At 36.8% G+C, this 13,513-nt stretch overlaps 1 protein-coding gene across 11 annotated transcripts in view; it reads right to left on the bottom strand.

Moving 5' to 3' along the window:
- Nucleotides 1–13,513, bottom strand: part of LOC127847287 (uncharacterized) — a 382,744-nt gene that overhangs the window by 254,160 nt on the left and 115,071 nt on the right. For 2 of the 11 annotated variants that reach the window (XM_052379113.1, XM_052379117.1), the window contains exon 1: nucleotides 1,030–1,278. The exons of 8 other annotated variants lie outside the window; for them this stretch is intronic. Coding sequence is in view for 1 of the 3 variants with exons in the window: in XM_052379108.1 (XP_052235068.1) it covers nucleotides 605–871 (267 nt within the window). In the remaining 2 variants the exon portion in view is untranslated. Of the gene's footprint in view, nucleotides 1–604; nucleotides 872–1,029; nucleotides 1,279–13,513 lie in introns of those variants that run through there. One more of the 11 variants, XM_052379108.1, reaches the window with a different exon arrangement.

The raw sequence follows: 13,513 nt of genomic DNA, 5'->3' as shown, positions 1-13,513 counted from the left end.
TTGATAGAAGTTATGCTTATTTTTCGAAACCTAAACGCAGATTTCGAAACCTAAACGCGGACCCTAAGCTCAAGGTCAAGGTCACAGGGGTAAAAATGTGTATGCGTTTGGAAAGGCCTTGTCCATATACACATGCATACAAAATATGAAGGTTATATCTCAAGGGACAAAAAAGTTATGAGCAATTTTCGAAAACTTAACGCAGATTTCAAAACCTAAATGCGGACACAAAGTTCAAGATCAAGGTCACAGATGTAAATTTTTTAAGCAGATTTCGAAACTTAAACCCGGACCCTAAGTTCAAGATCAAGATCACAGGGGTATTTTTTTGTGCGTATGGAAAGGCCTTGTCCATATACACATGCACACCAAATATGAAGGCTATATCTCAAGTGACATAGAAGTTATGAGCATTTGTCACAACCTAAACGCAAAGTGTGACGGAAAGACGGACAGTCTGATCACTATATGCCCTTCTTCGGGAGCATAAAATGATTTTGCTTATAATGTTACCTTCTTGCAACTAAGATTAAAAACCCTGCATTTTGGTAATGGTATTGTTTTTTCTATAATTAAAATGAAGAAACAATATATATTAATATACCTGTGTTTAAGGAATGCACAATTTGTGCAGCACAGCTCATTGTGATCATCACAATACATTTTCAGGCTTTCTTCTTTATGAATATCACATTTTAGAAGAAAATCTTCAACCTTCTTGGCCACTGGCCATTTCTTCATAGCTCCTCTTCCATAGGGGGTATGTTTTGTAAACAACTTGTTGTGCATGTTAAGACATTCTCCACAGTAAAACTTCACACAAGATTCACAGTAGAAATCAGCCATTTTATCCAGTTTTTTTTCTTCGCAGGTCGAGCACAAAAAGTCTTGGATCATGTCAGATCCCTTGTCAATGGTGGATTGTGAAAAGCTTTTTGTAATGTCAGATCCCTTGTCTATGGAGGATTGTGAAAAGGTTGCCATTTTACTAAATTAATTTTCACAAACACGGCAGCTAAGGATCCCAACCTTTGATTCAACTTAAATATGTTAGTGCCTCTTAATGATTGTCAGCTAAATTAAACAGCTCAACAAATCTCGCCCATCCAATTGTGCAAAGCCCGTAAACAAGTTATGCATAACATTACCAGTATGAAACCAATATAAAACTCCTGTTTGTTTGAAGGTTTAAACTTAAGTAAACAAAGTAACTATGTAATTTGTGAATCGTATGGTAAGATAAAACCACATGGTTAAACCTGAGTTTGCCATTGGTTTACTTGGGTATACAAAAGGAAATATTTCAACTCAAGGCTGCGTTAAATCAATAAAGCAAGAAGAAAAATTGCTTTAAGTAGTATCGATTACATGGGTAAAATATGAAGCATGTTAAACAGTATACCACTTGAAAGCCTATATAGGCCTTCAATCTAGCTGTTATGAATGTAATTTTCACAAATAAGCATTTCATTTAGAGACAATTTTATTAAGTAAATGATAAATTGAAAATCAATAAAACTGTCTTTGTCACGCCTGAAATATTCCACCTCATACCTATTTGTCTGAAAACATCGGTAGTTAGGTTTAATAGGACGAACTATATAGAAAACAATAATTCCGCTCACCTGAGACACGCAGGTAAAACTGTTATGTGCTGACTATGTTGTTTTTTTACCAAGATTTTCACTCTGTGTGACACAAATGTCGTATGGTTTAAAACAATGTTTGAATAAATTAAAATATTTAGTACATTATACGTTGTTTACTATACAAGTCCATATAACACGTGTCCCCTCATGCCTAGTTAGTTTTGATCCCAGGGGCCTGATTTGAACATTCATGTAAAGGAAACCCACACACACCATGTCTTGCAGTGTCAGAGATTTTTTAAAGTTATTTATTGTATACGTCTATATACATTTTTTGGAATACAGTAACTTTAGTGATTACAGGATTTTAAAGATACTGCAGTGTTATGCGTTTTCAGGCAGCCATGTGAAGATAACACACCGTGAGGTTTTAGACTATCTGAGATAAACAGATTTCTCAAAACTTGCCTGAAAATTCAATCAGAACAAAGATTCGTGTTTTGGATTGGACAAAGGACCTGGGCAACTTTCCTGACCCCTATGGTGTTATTGTAGGGGCTGACATTGTTTACATTCAAGAAGTTTCTGAATATTTACTGAGAACTTTGTTAAAACTCAGTCACAAAGACAAGCTATTTCTTCTGTCCTGTAACATTTTAATGAACGAGATAATAATTTCTTAGACAGACTGCGTGAACATTATTCTTTGAATAAAATTTTGTATGATAAATTAAAGGATGTGATTTTATGTCTGGCTAAAGTGTTACAGTGACATGCAGGTGAAAAGATGCTTATTTAAAAAAGAATACTATTAAAAAAATTATATGCAATATTAAAGCCCGGATTTTATAAACACTGTATACATATTCGATAAATATTATAGACAATAATAAAGAAGGCTCAAATTTATTAAAGATCGTTTATGTTTATCAATCTGGGGACAAAATAACATGAAAATATAAAACTATTAAAAGAAAGACAAACACACTTATACAATACATCCATACACATGAAACAATTATTTACAGTTTACATTGAGGCAAGATAAAAAGTGTAGACAATAAACTTTTGGACCCATTTTTGGAAACACAATTTACTTAATGAATGTTTGTGAAGTGTCCCGGATTTGCATGTGGAGTCTGCACAGGCTTATCAGAGTCAACACTTTCGGTGTAAAGTGGATTAACCACTAGGAAGAGACTTCTGTTAAACACAAACTACCATAAAAGCGGAAAATATTATCCCTGATTAGTCTGTGCGAACTGCACAGGTTAATCTGTGACAACACTTTAAGCATCAACCTTAACGCAACAATAATAAGTAGAGCTTTCGTCGGTTTGCAACAATGGCCGCCATTCCTCCAAAATGTTAGTATAAATAAAATCAAATAAGTACACACTTTTATACATGTGTTTCACAGCTGATATGTGATTAGTTTCGCGTTTGAACATGGTTTTTAAAATTGTCACAATCAAGAACTGTAAATAATACAGTGTTAAATCAAAATGCTTCATGGTCTTAAAAAAATATGCTAAAGTGATAAACCCAGCTAACACTTTGGTTCGCGCATCCGTTTAATTGGTTAATAAAAAGACGAGATTGATGTAGTGCTCTAACTACCATTTTCATTCAGAAAAAAAACGCATTTAAAGGTTTAACTTTTATTTTCTCACTTATTAAAATGTGGGAGATAGAGCAAAGTGGAATAAAAAAAATTGTTTTGTGACGACTGAATATTGAATCCGATTACATCATATTAAAGATCTCGTTCTCACGAACACATCGATATAAAAAAACTCATTTTTGAAAAAATTGAGATAGAGCACTACTGTAGCAATAAAGCGACGATGTGTATCTCTCAATTTCCTGGACAAGCTCACTGCCGTCCTGCAATAAGAAACATATATCAACTGTGCTCTTGGAAAATGGTGTTAAATGCATTTGCGTAAAGTTTCATACAATTTACGTCCCAGATTAGCTCATGAAGTCCGCACAGGCTTATCAGGAAGTTTCTGAATATTTGCTGAGAACTTTGTTTAAACTCAGTCACAAAGAAAAGTTTTTATGGTATTTTTTTATTAGGAAGTCCCTCCTTACAAAAAACATCCGATTCATGAGGAAAGTGTCTTCCCTGAATAGCTTATGCGGACTGCACAGGCTAATTTGTGACAACAATTTACGCTCACACAAATTCAGCCCCGTTTTCCCGGAACGAGGCTAAATGAAGTTTGGTAAAGACTAGATGTTGGAAGTTATCAGAGAATGGATTCAAAAGTGGTCATTTAAGAGACCAACATTACCAACCAATAAAAACTTCCATTATTGATTGGAAATTTAATAAACATATAGTGAATAAGTTGTATATATATTAAACCTTGTATTTAGAAAACTTGGCTTGATGCATGGGTGTTAAGTTTTGTCCCAGATTAGCCTGTGCATTCCACACAAACTAATCATAGACAACAATTTCGACTTTAATTGAATTTTTCGTTTGAAGGAAGTCTCTTCTGAACGAAAATCCAGTGCAGGTGGAATGTGTCGTTACTAATTGGCCAGTGCGGACTGCGGACGACACTTCACGTACATGCATTAAGACCCATTTTCCCAAGGCAAGGATCATATGTTAAGTCTCCCGCATCGAAACGGTCTGTGATATCTAAAAGGATTTCTCTTGTGTGTTAAGAAGTACCTGAGTTTGTTTTGCGGAAAAAATCCTTCGTGAAACTGTCAAAGTCATCACTTGAAGTGAAATTTTCAAAGTCATCACTTGAAGTGAAATTGTCAAAGACATGACTTGAAGGGACATTTAAAGTCATCACTTGAAGGGAAACTTTTAAAAACATAACTTAAAGTGAAATTTCAAAGTAATCACTTGAAGTGAAATTTCAAAGTCATCATTTGAAGTGAAAATTTTAAAGTCATCACTTGAAGTGAAATGTTCAATGTCATCACTTGAAGTGAAATTTTCAAAGTAATAACTTGATGTGAAATCTTCAAAGTCATCACTTAAAGTGAAATTTTAAAGTCATCACTTACCGGTATCTGGAGCATTTTGTTCAATGTTCACATGATACTGTAAAATCATTGTTATTCATTGGACGTACTTTTTTGTTGATCGCGTTGGTTGACTTATCCAAGAATTTTATACAAAGACATCGGAAAATGACCGAGGCAAATCCTCACGTTTTCTTAAAATCAGTAATCATCGAATGTTCGTGTCCACTGAAAAGTCATTTAAACGATAATACAAAATTTCACACCGGCGACTATAAATGATGTTACAGTATACTTTGTGCCCACTGAAAATTACTTATACTGTTTATTTTGTCTCAATGGGTCATTGTCGACCTGAAATGGCCCTCAAGTCATCCGGGGATGACTAGCAGCCGATTCATGTCACTCTGGGGTGACTTCAAGAAGATTCTTGTCACCCGGGGATGACTAGAAGCCGATTCATGTCACCCTGGGGTACTTCGAGCCGATTATTGTCATCTGGGGGTGACTAGAAGCCGATTCATGTCACCTTAGAAGCCGATTTTTGTTCCCCAGGGTAATTAGAAGCCAATTCTTGTCAACCGGGGGTGAATAGTGCCGATTCATGTCACCCTAGGGTGACATGAAGCCGATTCTAGTCACCCCCCGGGGATGACTAGCGTCGGCTTGGAGTCATCCCAGGGTGAAATGAATCAGATTCTAGTCACCCTATGGTGACTTCAAGCCGATTCAAATCGACAATGACCCAAGGGTGCTTTATTTTGCAGTTAATATATGTACTGGGTTATGATAAGGTTTGAAAAAACGGAAATCTTTGAACAGGTTTCTTAGGTCTCTGTCAGTCTAACATTAACTTGGAAAGCATTGTACCTGATTCGCCTGTGCGACCGCAGAGGCTAACCTTGGATGACACTATGCACATGCATTAAGCCCAGTTTTCCCAGAATTAGGCTCAATTTTTTTAAGAATCAGTCTATAATATCTACTAATTGATAAGAATAAGAACATAATGTTACTGAAAATAAAAACATTCATGCAATTTAAGAAAAATTTCCTTAGAGTAAATGTAAGGTTACAAAAAAAATATTTGTTTAGATCTGAATATTTTGTTAATCTCCCATGTATATAAGTTCAACCTTAGTAAATAATTTGCTGGACACACTTGTATCCTCATTTTTGAAGCATTTAATAGCAAAACAACAACAACACTAATTTTTCCAAATTTAGTCAAAACGTAGTGAATTGTTCCAATCCACAGGGACCCGGCCCTATTCCAAAAACGTTTGGAAAAAAACAGTGCCTATGATGTCCATAGTTAAGCATTTCTAAATATGACTAGTGATTTCAATAGCCGCAGATTTTAGCATTTCGACGCAATTAAATTGATTTTTCTTTGTTTTTGACAGAAGGGATTTTTTTTTTGAACCAACCCATCAAAATTGTTACTAGTGATCATTCGGCATCAATAATACACATTAAACGTGCCAGTGTAATGACCCAGCTATGTAACTAATTGACACCACTCCTGTGTATTGATAACGCCCTCTATGAATAAGAGTGACCCCATGGGACGTCACTTATCTCAATTTCATCCATGTCACTCAAATAAATGTTTATGTGGGAACAGAACAACATGAGCTGTATTTATATATTTCTCTTTAGTATGTGATTTGCAAAGCATATGATCTTTTAAGTTGAATAAACTATTTAAGAAGGTTGAGTGCAAATAAAAAAAATCAAATTATTCTATGGTCCAATTATATTTGAAATCTGTGAAAAAACTGTCAATAGCTCAAAACTGATTCTTCCTCCCAAGTGAATATATTTATGTTAAATGATGGTCTTATCAAATAGCCACATGCTTCGTTACAATTAAAGAAACAAAAATGTTACCCTCAACTGGGCTGGAACCACTGACGCCTGGAATAAAAGTCTATCGTTGATACCACTCGGCCTTCCGTGATCATACAATGAGAGATGTATTTTATATTTTTTATAAGCAATCCTCGTAGCATGACAAAATATAACGACATTAAATAATCTCCAAATTATTAAATCGTTTAATTTTGTCAATTTACCAAAACGTTAAAAGGGCCCTTTAAAATCATCATAATTGCAAATTCAATGAGTTTTATACACTGTCAGATCTTACATCATGAAGAACTTTAAGGTTTAGTGGTTGACTGTTAGCCTGGGGCCAGTAGATTTAAGCCCAGGAATCTCAATTGCAATAGTTGGTTACAGTTGGGCTAAAAAGAAGGGTAAATAGCTTTTTTCAAAGCTGGAAAAATTTCAATCCAATTAAACATATTCTACAAATTGGCGACCATTATCACAGTTTGACATGCTACATACTAGTTCAATTGTAAACGTATGACATGCTACACAGTTGTACCAGTCTCACTGTCTGACATAATATGCACTGGTTCACTTGCAACAGTCTGACATGCTACAAACTTGTACCGTTTTCACAGTCTGACATTTTATATACTGGTTCCATGGTCACAATCTAACATGATACATACTGGTACCATTGTCATAGTCTGACATGCTATGTTCCGGTGAAATTGTAACAGACTGACATGCTTCATACAGGTATCATGTAAACATTCTTACATGATACGTACTGGCACCATTGTCACAGTCTGACATGCTATGTACTGGTACCATTGTAACAGTATGACATGTATGGACGGGTAAACTTGTCACAGTCTGACATGCCATTCACTGGTTCAATTGTAACAGTCTGACATGCTACTAGTACCATTGTAAAAATCTTGTAAAAAACCATTAACACAGTCTCATACGCAACGTACATGTACCAATGTCACAGTCTAGCATGGTACATACTGGTATTACTGTTAAAATCCTACAAGATACACACTGGTACCATATTCACAGTATGACATACTATGTACTTGTTCCATTGTTACAGCCTGACATGCTACCTACTGGTACAATTGTTACCGTCTGACATATGTTATGTACTGGTACAGTACCATTATCAGTCTCACATGCTACGTACTTGTACCAGTAGTACCGTTTGACATACTAGCTACTATTACTGGTTACACTTACTAGGCACTGGTGCCATTGTAACAGTCTGACATGCTACAAACTTGTACCATTGTAACAGTCTGACATGCTACAAACTTGTACCATTGTCACAGTATAACATAATACATACTTATACCATTGGCTCAGTCTTACATGCTACGTACTCTTGCTGATCACTGCATGCCTTGCTAGGTACTGGTACCATTGTAACAGTCTGACATGCTGCAAACTTGTACCATTGTCACATTCCTATATGATACATACTTGTACCATTGTCTAAGTCTGACATGCTAGGCATGTATACTGGTTCTGGTCACATTCTGGAATTCTATGTACTGGTACCAATGTCTCAATCAGACATGTAATGTACTGGTACAATTGCCACAGTTTGACATGCTATACACTGGTTCAATTGTAGTCAATCATCAGTCTGACATGCTACAAACGTGTAACCTTGTCACGGTGTAACATGATACATACCGGTTCCATTGCCTCAGTCTGACTTCCTAGGTACTGTTACTGGTCACAGTCTGATTTGCTAGGTACTGGTGCAATTGTAATAGTCTGACATGCTACACACTTTTACCAATGTAACAGTATGATCTGCTATACACTTGTATTATTGTCGCATTCTCACAGGCTAGTTACTGGTACCATTTTGACAGTCCGACATGCTATGTACTGGTACTGGTTACAGTCTGACATGGTATGAACTGGCACCCGTGTCACAGTCTGCCATGCTATGTACTGGTACCATTGTCACAGTTTGAAATGCTATTTACTGGTACCATGGTCACATTTTAACATGCTATGCACTGGTACCATTGACACAGTCTGACATGCTATGTACTGGTACTATTGTCTCAGTCCGTAATGCTACATAATGGTATCATTGAAACAATCTTACTACTTGTAATATTGTCACAGTCTGACACGCTATGTATTTGCGTCATTGTAACATTCTGACATGCTAGGTACTGTTACCATTGTCAAAGTCTGACATGCTACATACTGGTACCATTGTCACAGGCTCACACGCTACGCACTGATACCGATATCACAGTATTACATGCTATACACTGGTATCATGAATACAGTCTGACATGTTAGGTACTGGTGCCATTGTAACAGTCTAACATGGAACATACGGGTATTATTGTCACAAACGTTCATGATACATACTGGTACCATTGTCACAGTTTGACATACTATGTACTTGAACAATTTACACTGTCTGACATGGTAGATACTGGTGCCATTGTTATAGTCTCACATGCTACGTAGTGGTAACATTGTCACAGTCTGACATGTTATGTACTGGTATCATTGTAACAGTCTCAAATGCTTTTTACTGGTACCATAGTCTCAGTCTGACAGGTTAGGTACTGGTACCATTGTCTCAGTCAGACATGCTAGCTACTGTCAATGATCACAGTGTGACTTGCTACACACTTGTACCATTGTAACAGTCTGACATGCTACACACGTTTATTATTGTCACAGTCAAACATGATCCATACTGGTACCATTGTCTCAGTACGACATTCTACGAACTGGTTTTGGTTACAGTCTGACTTGCTAGGTACTGGTACCATCGCAACAGTCTGACATGCTACTCACCTATACAATTGTCACAGTTCAACATGACAGATACTGGTACCATTGTCTCAGGAGGAAATTCTAGGTACTGTTACTGGTTACAGTATGACTTGCTAGGTACTGGTACCGTTGTAAAAGTCTGACATACTACACATTTGTATCATTGTCACAGTGTAACATGATACATACAGGTATCATTGTCTCAGTGTAACATGCTACTTACTGATACTGGTCACATTTTGTTTTGCTAGGTACTGGTACCATTGTTACAGTCTGGCATGCTACACCCTTTCACAATTGTCACATTCTTATATGATACATACTGGTACCATTTTCTCAGTATGACATGCTAGGCACTGTTGCTGGTCACAGTCTGATTTGCTACACACTTGTTCCATTGTCACATTCCGACTTGCAACAATGTAACAGTCTGACATGCTACACACTTGGAATTTTGTCACAGTGCAACATGATACATACTGGTACAATTGTCTCAGTCAGATATGCTAGGTACTGTTACTGGTTACAGTATGACTTGCTACATACTGGTACCATTGTAATAGTCTGACATGCTACACACTTGTACCTGTGTAACAGTCTGATATGCTACACACTTCTACCATTGTCACATTCTAACATGATACATACTTGCACCATTATCTCAGTCTGGCATGCTATGTAGTGATACTGGTCACAGACTTGCTTGCTAGGCACTTGTATCGTATTCACAGTATGACAAGCAATGTAATTGTACCATTGTCACAATCTGACATGCTATGCACTGGTTCAATTGTAACAGTCTGACAAGCTACACACTTGTAACATTGTCTCAGTGTATCATGATACACACTGGTACCAATGTTTCAGTCTGACTTGCTAGGTACTGTTACTGGTCATGGTCTGACTTGCTAGGTACTGGTTTTATGGTAACAGTCAGACATGCTACACACTTGTACCGTTGTGACCGTCTGACATGCTACACACTTGTACCATTGCCAAATGCTTTCATGCTAGTTATTGGTACCATTGTCACAGTCTGACATGCTATGTATTGTTACCACTGTCACATTCTTACATGCTAATTACTGTTTCGTTTGTCACAGTCTGACATGCTATGTACTGATACCCTGGGCATAGTCTGACATGCTACACAATTATACCATTGTCACATTCGTACATGATGGATACTGGTACCATTGTTTCAGTTTGACATGTTATGTACTTGTACCATTGTCACAGTTCAACACGATACATACTGGTTCCATTTACACAGTCTGACATGCTATAAACTTTGCAACATTGTCTCAGTCTGACATTCTATGTACTGGCACCGTTGAAACCGTCTAACATGATACGTACTGGTACCATTGTCACAGTCTGACTTGGCACGTACTGATATCATTGTCACAGTCTGACATTAGATGTATTGGTAGCATTGCCATTGTCACAATATGAAATGCTATGTACTGGTACCATAGTCTCAGTCTGACATGATATGTACTGGTTCCATTGTCACATTCTGACATGCCTTGTACTAGTACCATTATAACAGACTGACATGCTATGTTCTGGTACAATTGTCACTGTCTGACATGCTACTTACTGGTATTGTGGTCACAGTCTGAAATGATATGTACTGGAAACATGGTCACAGTCTGACATGCTATGTAATAGTATCATTGTGACAGTCTGACATTCTATGGACTGGTACCTTGGTCACAGTCTGACATGCTATGTACTGTTACCATTGCCACAGTCTGGCATGCTATGTAGTGGCACAATGGTCACAGTCTGACATGCTTTTTATTGAAAGCATGGCTACAGTCTGACTGGCTAGGTACTTGTCACAGTCTAACTTGCTATGTAATTGTATCGTGTTAACACTGTGTTATGCTAGGTACTCGTACCATTGCCACAGTCTGCCATGCTACGTACTGGAACGATTGTCACAGCTTGACTTGCTAGATACTTGTACCATTGTCACAGTCTGACTTGTTAGGTACTGGTACCATTGTCACAGTGTGACTTGCTAGGTACTGATACCATTGTTACAGTCTGACTTGCTAGGTACTGGTATCATTGTCACAGTCTGAATTGCTAGGTACTGGTACCATTGTCACAGTGTTACTTGCTACGTACTGATACCATTGTTACAGTCTGACTTGCTAGGTACTGGTATCATTGTCATAGTCTGAATTGCTAGGTACTGGTATCATTGTTACAGTGTGAATTGCTAGGTGCTGGTACCATGGTCAGAGTCTGAAATGCTTCACACTGATACATTTACACTTTAATCGTTATGTCCATTTTCTGCGCAAAACGGTTGCAACTGAAGAAACGACCGTTTTGCAATGAAAATAATTTCATTTTCAGGTTCGACCTTTTACCAAATGATGGTTTTGGTGATTTAAGCTGAATTAAGCTTTAATTGTTTTCAGATTATAAATATATTCCTTTTGGTTTTCAAGATTTGAGAAAGTAGTACACACCCCGGATCTTTGCAAATCATCTCAGGAAGAAAGTGTAATAACAGGGTTTAAAAACTCGACAATATGTATACGTTTGAATGTTAATGCAAACATTAATATACACACAACACTCCATTAAATTTCGATTTAAAAAAAACCCTTTTATTCAGATTTTTCAAAAAATGTTTGGAAAGTATATGTGTATAAGTAGTGTTATTACAATGTAACGTAATTCATAAATAAGTCCTGTCAATAAAATTGCATATAGATTGTTGCAGTGTTGTCAAATGGTAAATGAAGTGTGTTTTATTCAGCAATACATCGTACTTACATAATATTAGGTTTAAATATGAATATCAAACAAAATATATCAGGGCTTTTTTTCAGTCAATACTTTGACAATATAGTTGAATTTGTAAGAACTAATAAGCTTGTTCTATTTTATTCTTGGGATCAGTGTGAATTGAATATTGATTGAATAAGCATGCACAATAATATAAACTGCTTATTGGACAAACATTTTGCAACCTTTATGTGTGTATCACATGTTAGGGCAAAGTATAAATAGTTAAATCACCCCATGTTCTATAAATGGAAAATCCAATAGATAAAGTCAGATACTATTTCAAATATCTTACATTCACTTCACCTATATGAATTATCTCATGTTCTAAAAACACCTGACATTAATAAACAGGTTAAATGTTTAAACATCCATGGGACATAAAGGGTTATCGCCCTCATTATCGTAGTAACATCCTAGGTCAGTTTGTTGACTTTGAACATTTATCTCAAGCTAAGATAACTACAATATAGGATTGAATTTATCAGCTTTGTAACATATGAAAATGTATTTGTACAGTGAATTTGCAAACTCTGATTTGATTGTGGTGCATGCCATCAGTGCAATTGAAATTAAAGGCCTGTACATGTTTTGATAACATGTTTCATTTCAAACTAACAATTTTAAGTCTTATTGGAGCACTTGATCACATATTTTAGTAATAATAAAGCACAATTCGATAACAGTTCCATAGACGTAGGACTGATTTTAGATGTGAACAGGAAACCTTTAATTATTCACAGCTAACAAATAAGATAGTATATGATGCAAAGTGATGCTTGCTTTTACCTGGCTGACAAGGAGTTCACCCCTTGCAGCAACAGGCTCACTTATGCTGTAAGACTGATACATCTTATTCTACATAGACGTTTAATGGCCCTAAAGACGTTTAATAAGCTAGGACCTCACCGAACGCACACAGGAATTAGGCGCCAATATTTATTGATATTGATCATACTATACAATGCGACCTACATTCTTCTGTGTACATGTACATGTGTAAGAAGGCATCCGTTTCTTTTTTGGCGCTGAATCAAAAAATTGAAGTTCGACAAAGAGCAGCAGTAGTATTTGCACTAGAGCTTGAACATCAACACCACGTGTTGATCGCAAGGGGATCAATCAGAAGGAGGAGAAGGCGAGCGGCACCTAGTTGGTGGGTTAGACCATGGCTTACACCAAAGGCTAACAACTGAATGACTAAAAACACCGAGAAGCTTTGTTTATATACAACACACACTCTCCGAAAATCGTAACTGTTTCGTTACTAAATATCGAGAATCTTAGCGGGCTCGCAACTTACTCGTGGTAAACTCGTGAGAGTCTTGACAACGTCGTAGCTGATTCGTAGACAGATCACGTGATCACCGATTTCCCGATTGAGTCACGAACTAATTACGAGCCCATTACGACGCCCAAGAATGCACTACGACGCTGTTACGAGTCAACTACGATTAAATTCA

This window comes from Dreissena polymorpha, chromosome 10, assembly GCF_020536995.1.
Source record: "Dreissena polymorpha isolate Duluth1 chromosome 10, UMN_Dpol_1.0, whole genome shotgun sequence".
NCBI lineage: Eukaryota > Metazoa > Mollusca > Bivalvia > Myida > Dreissenidae > Dreissena > Dreissena polymorpha.
Note: the sequence above shows the minus strand (reverse complement) of the source record. Positions and strands in the feature narration are given on the sequence as shown.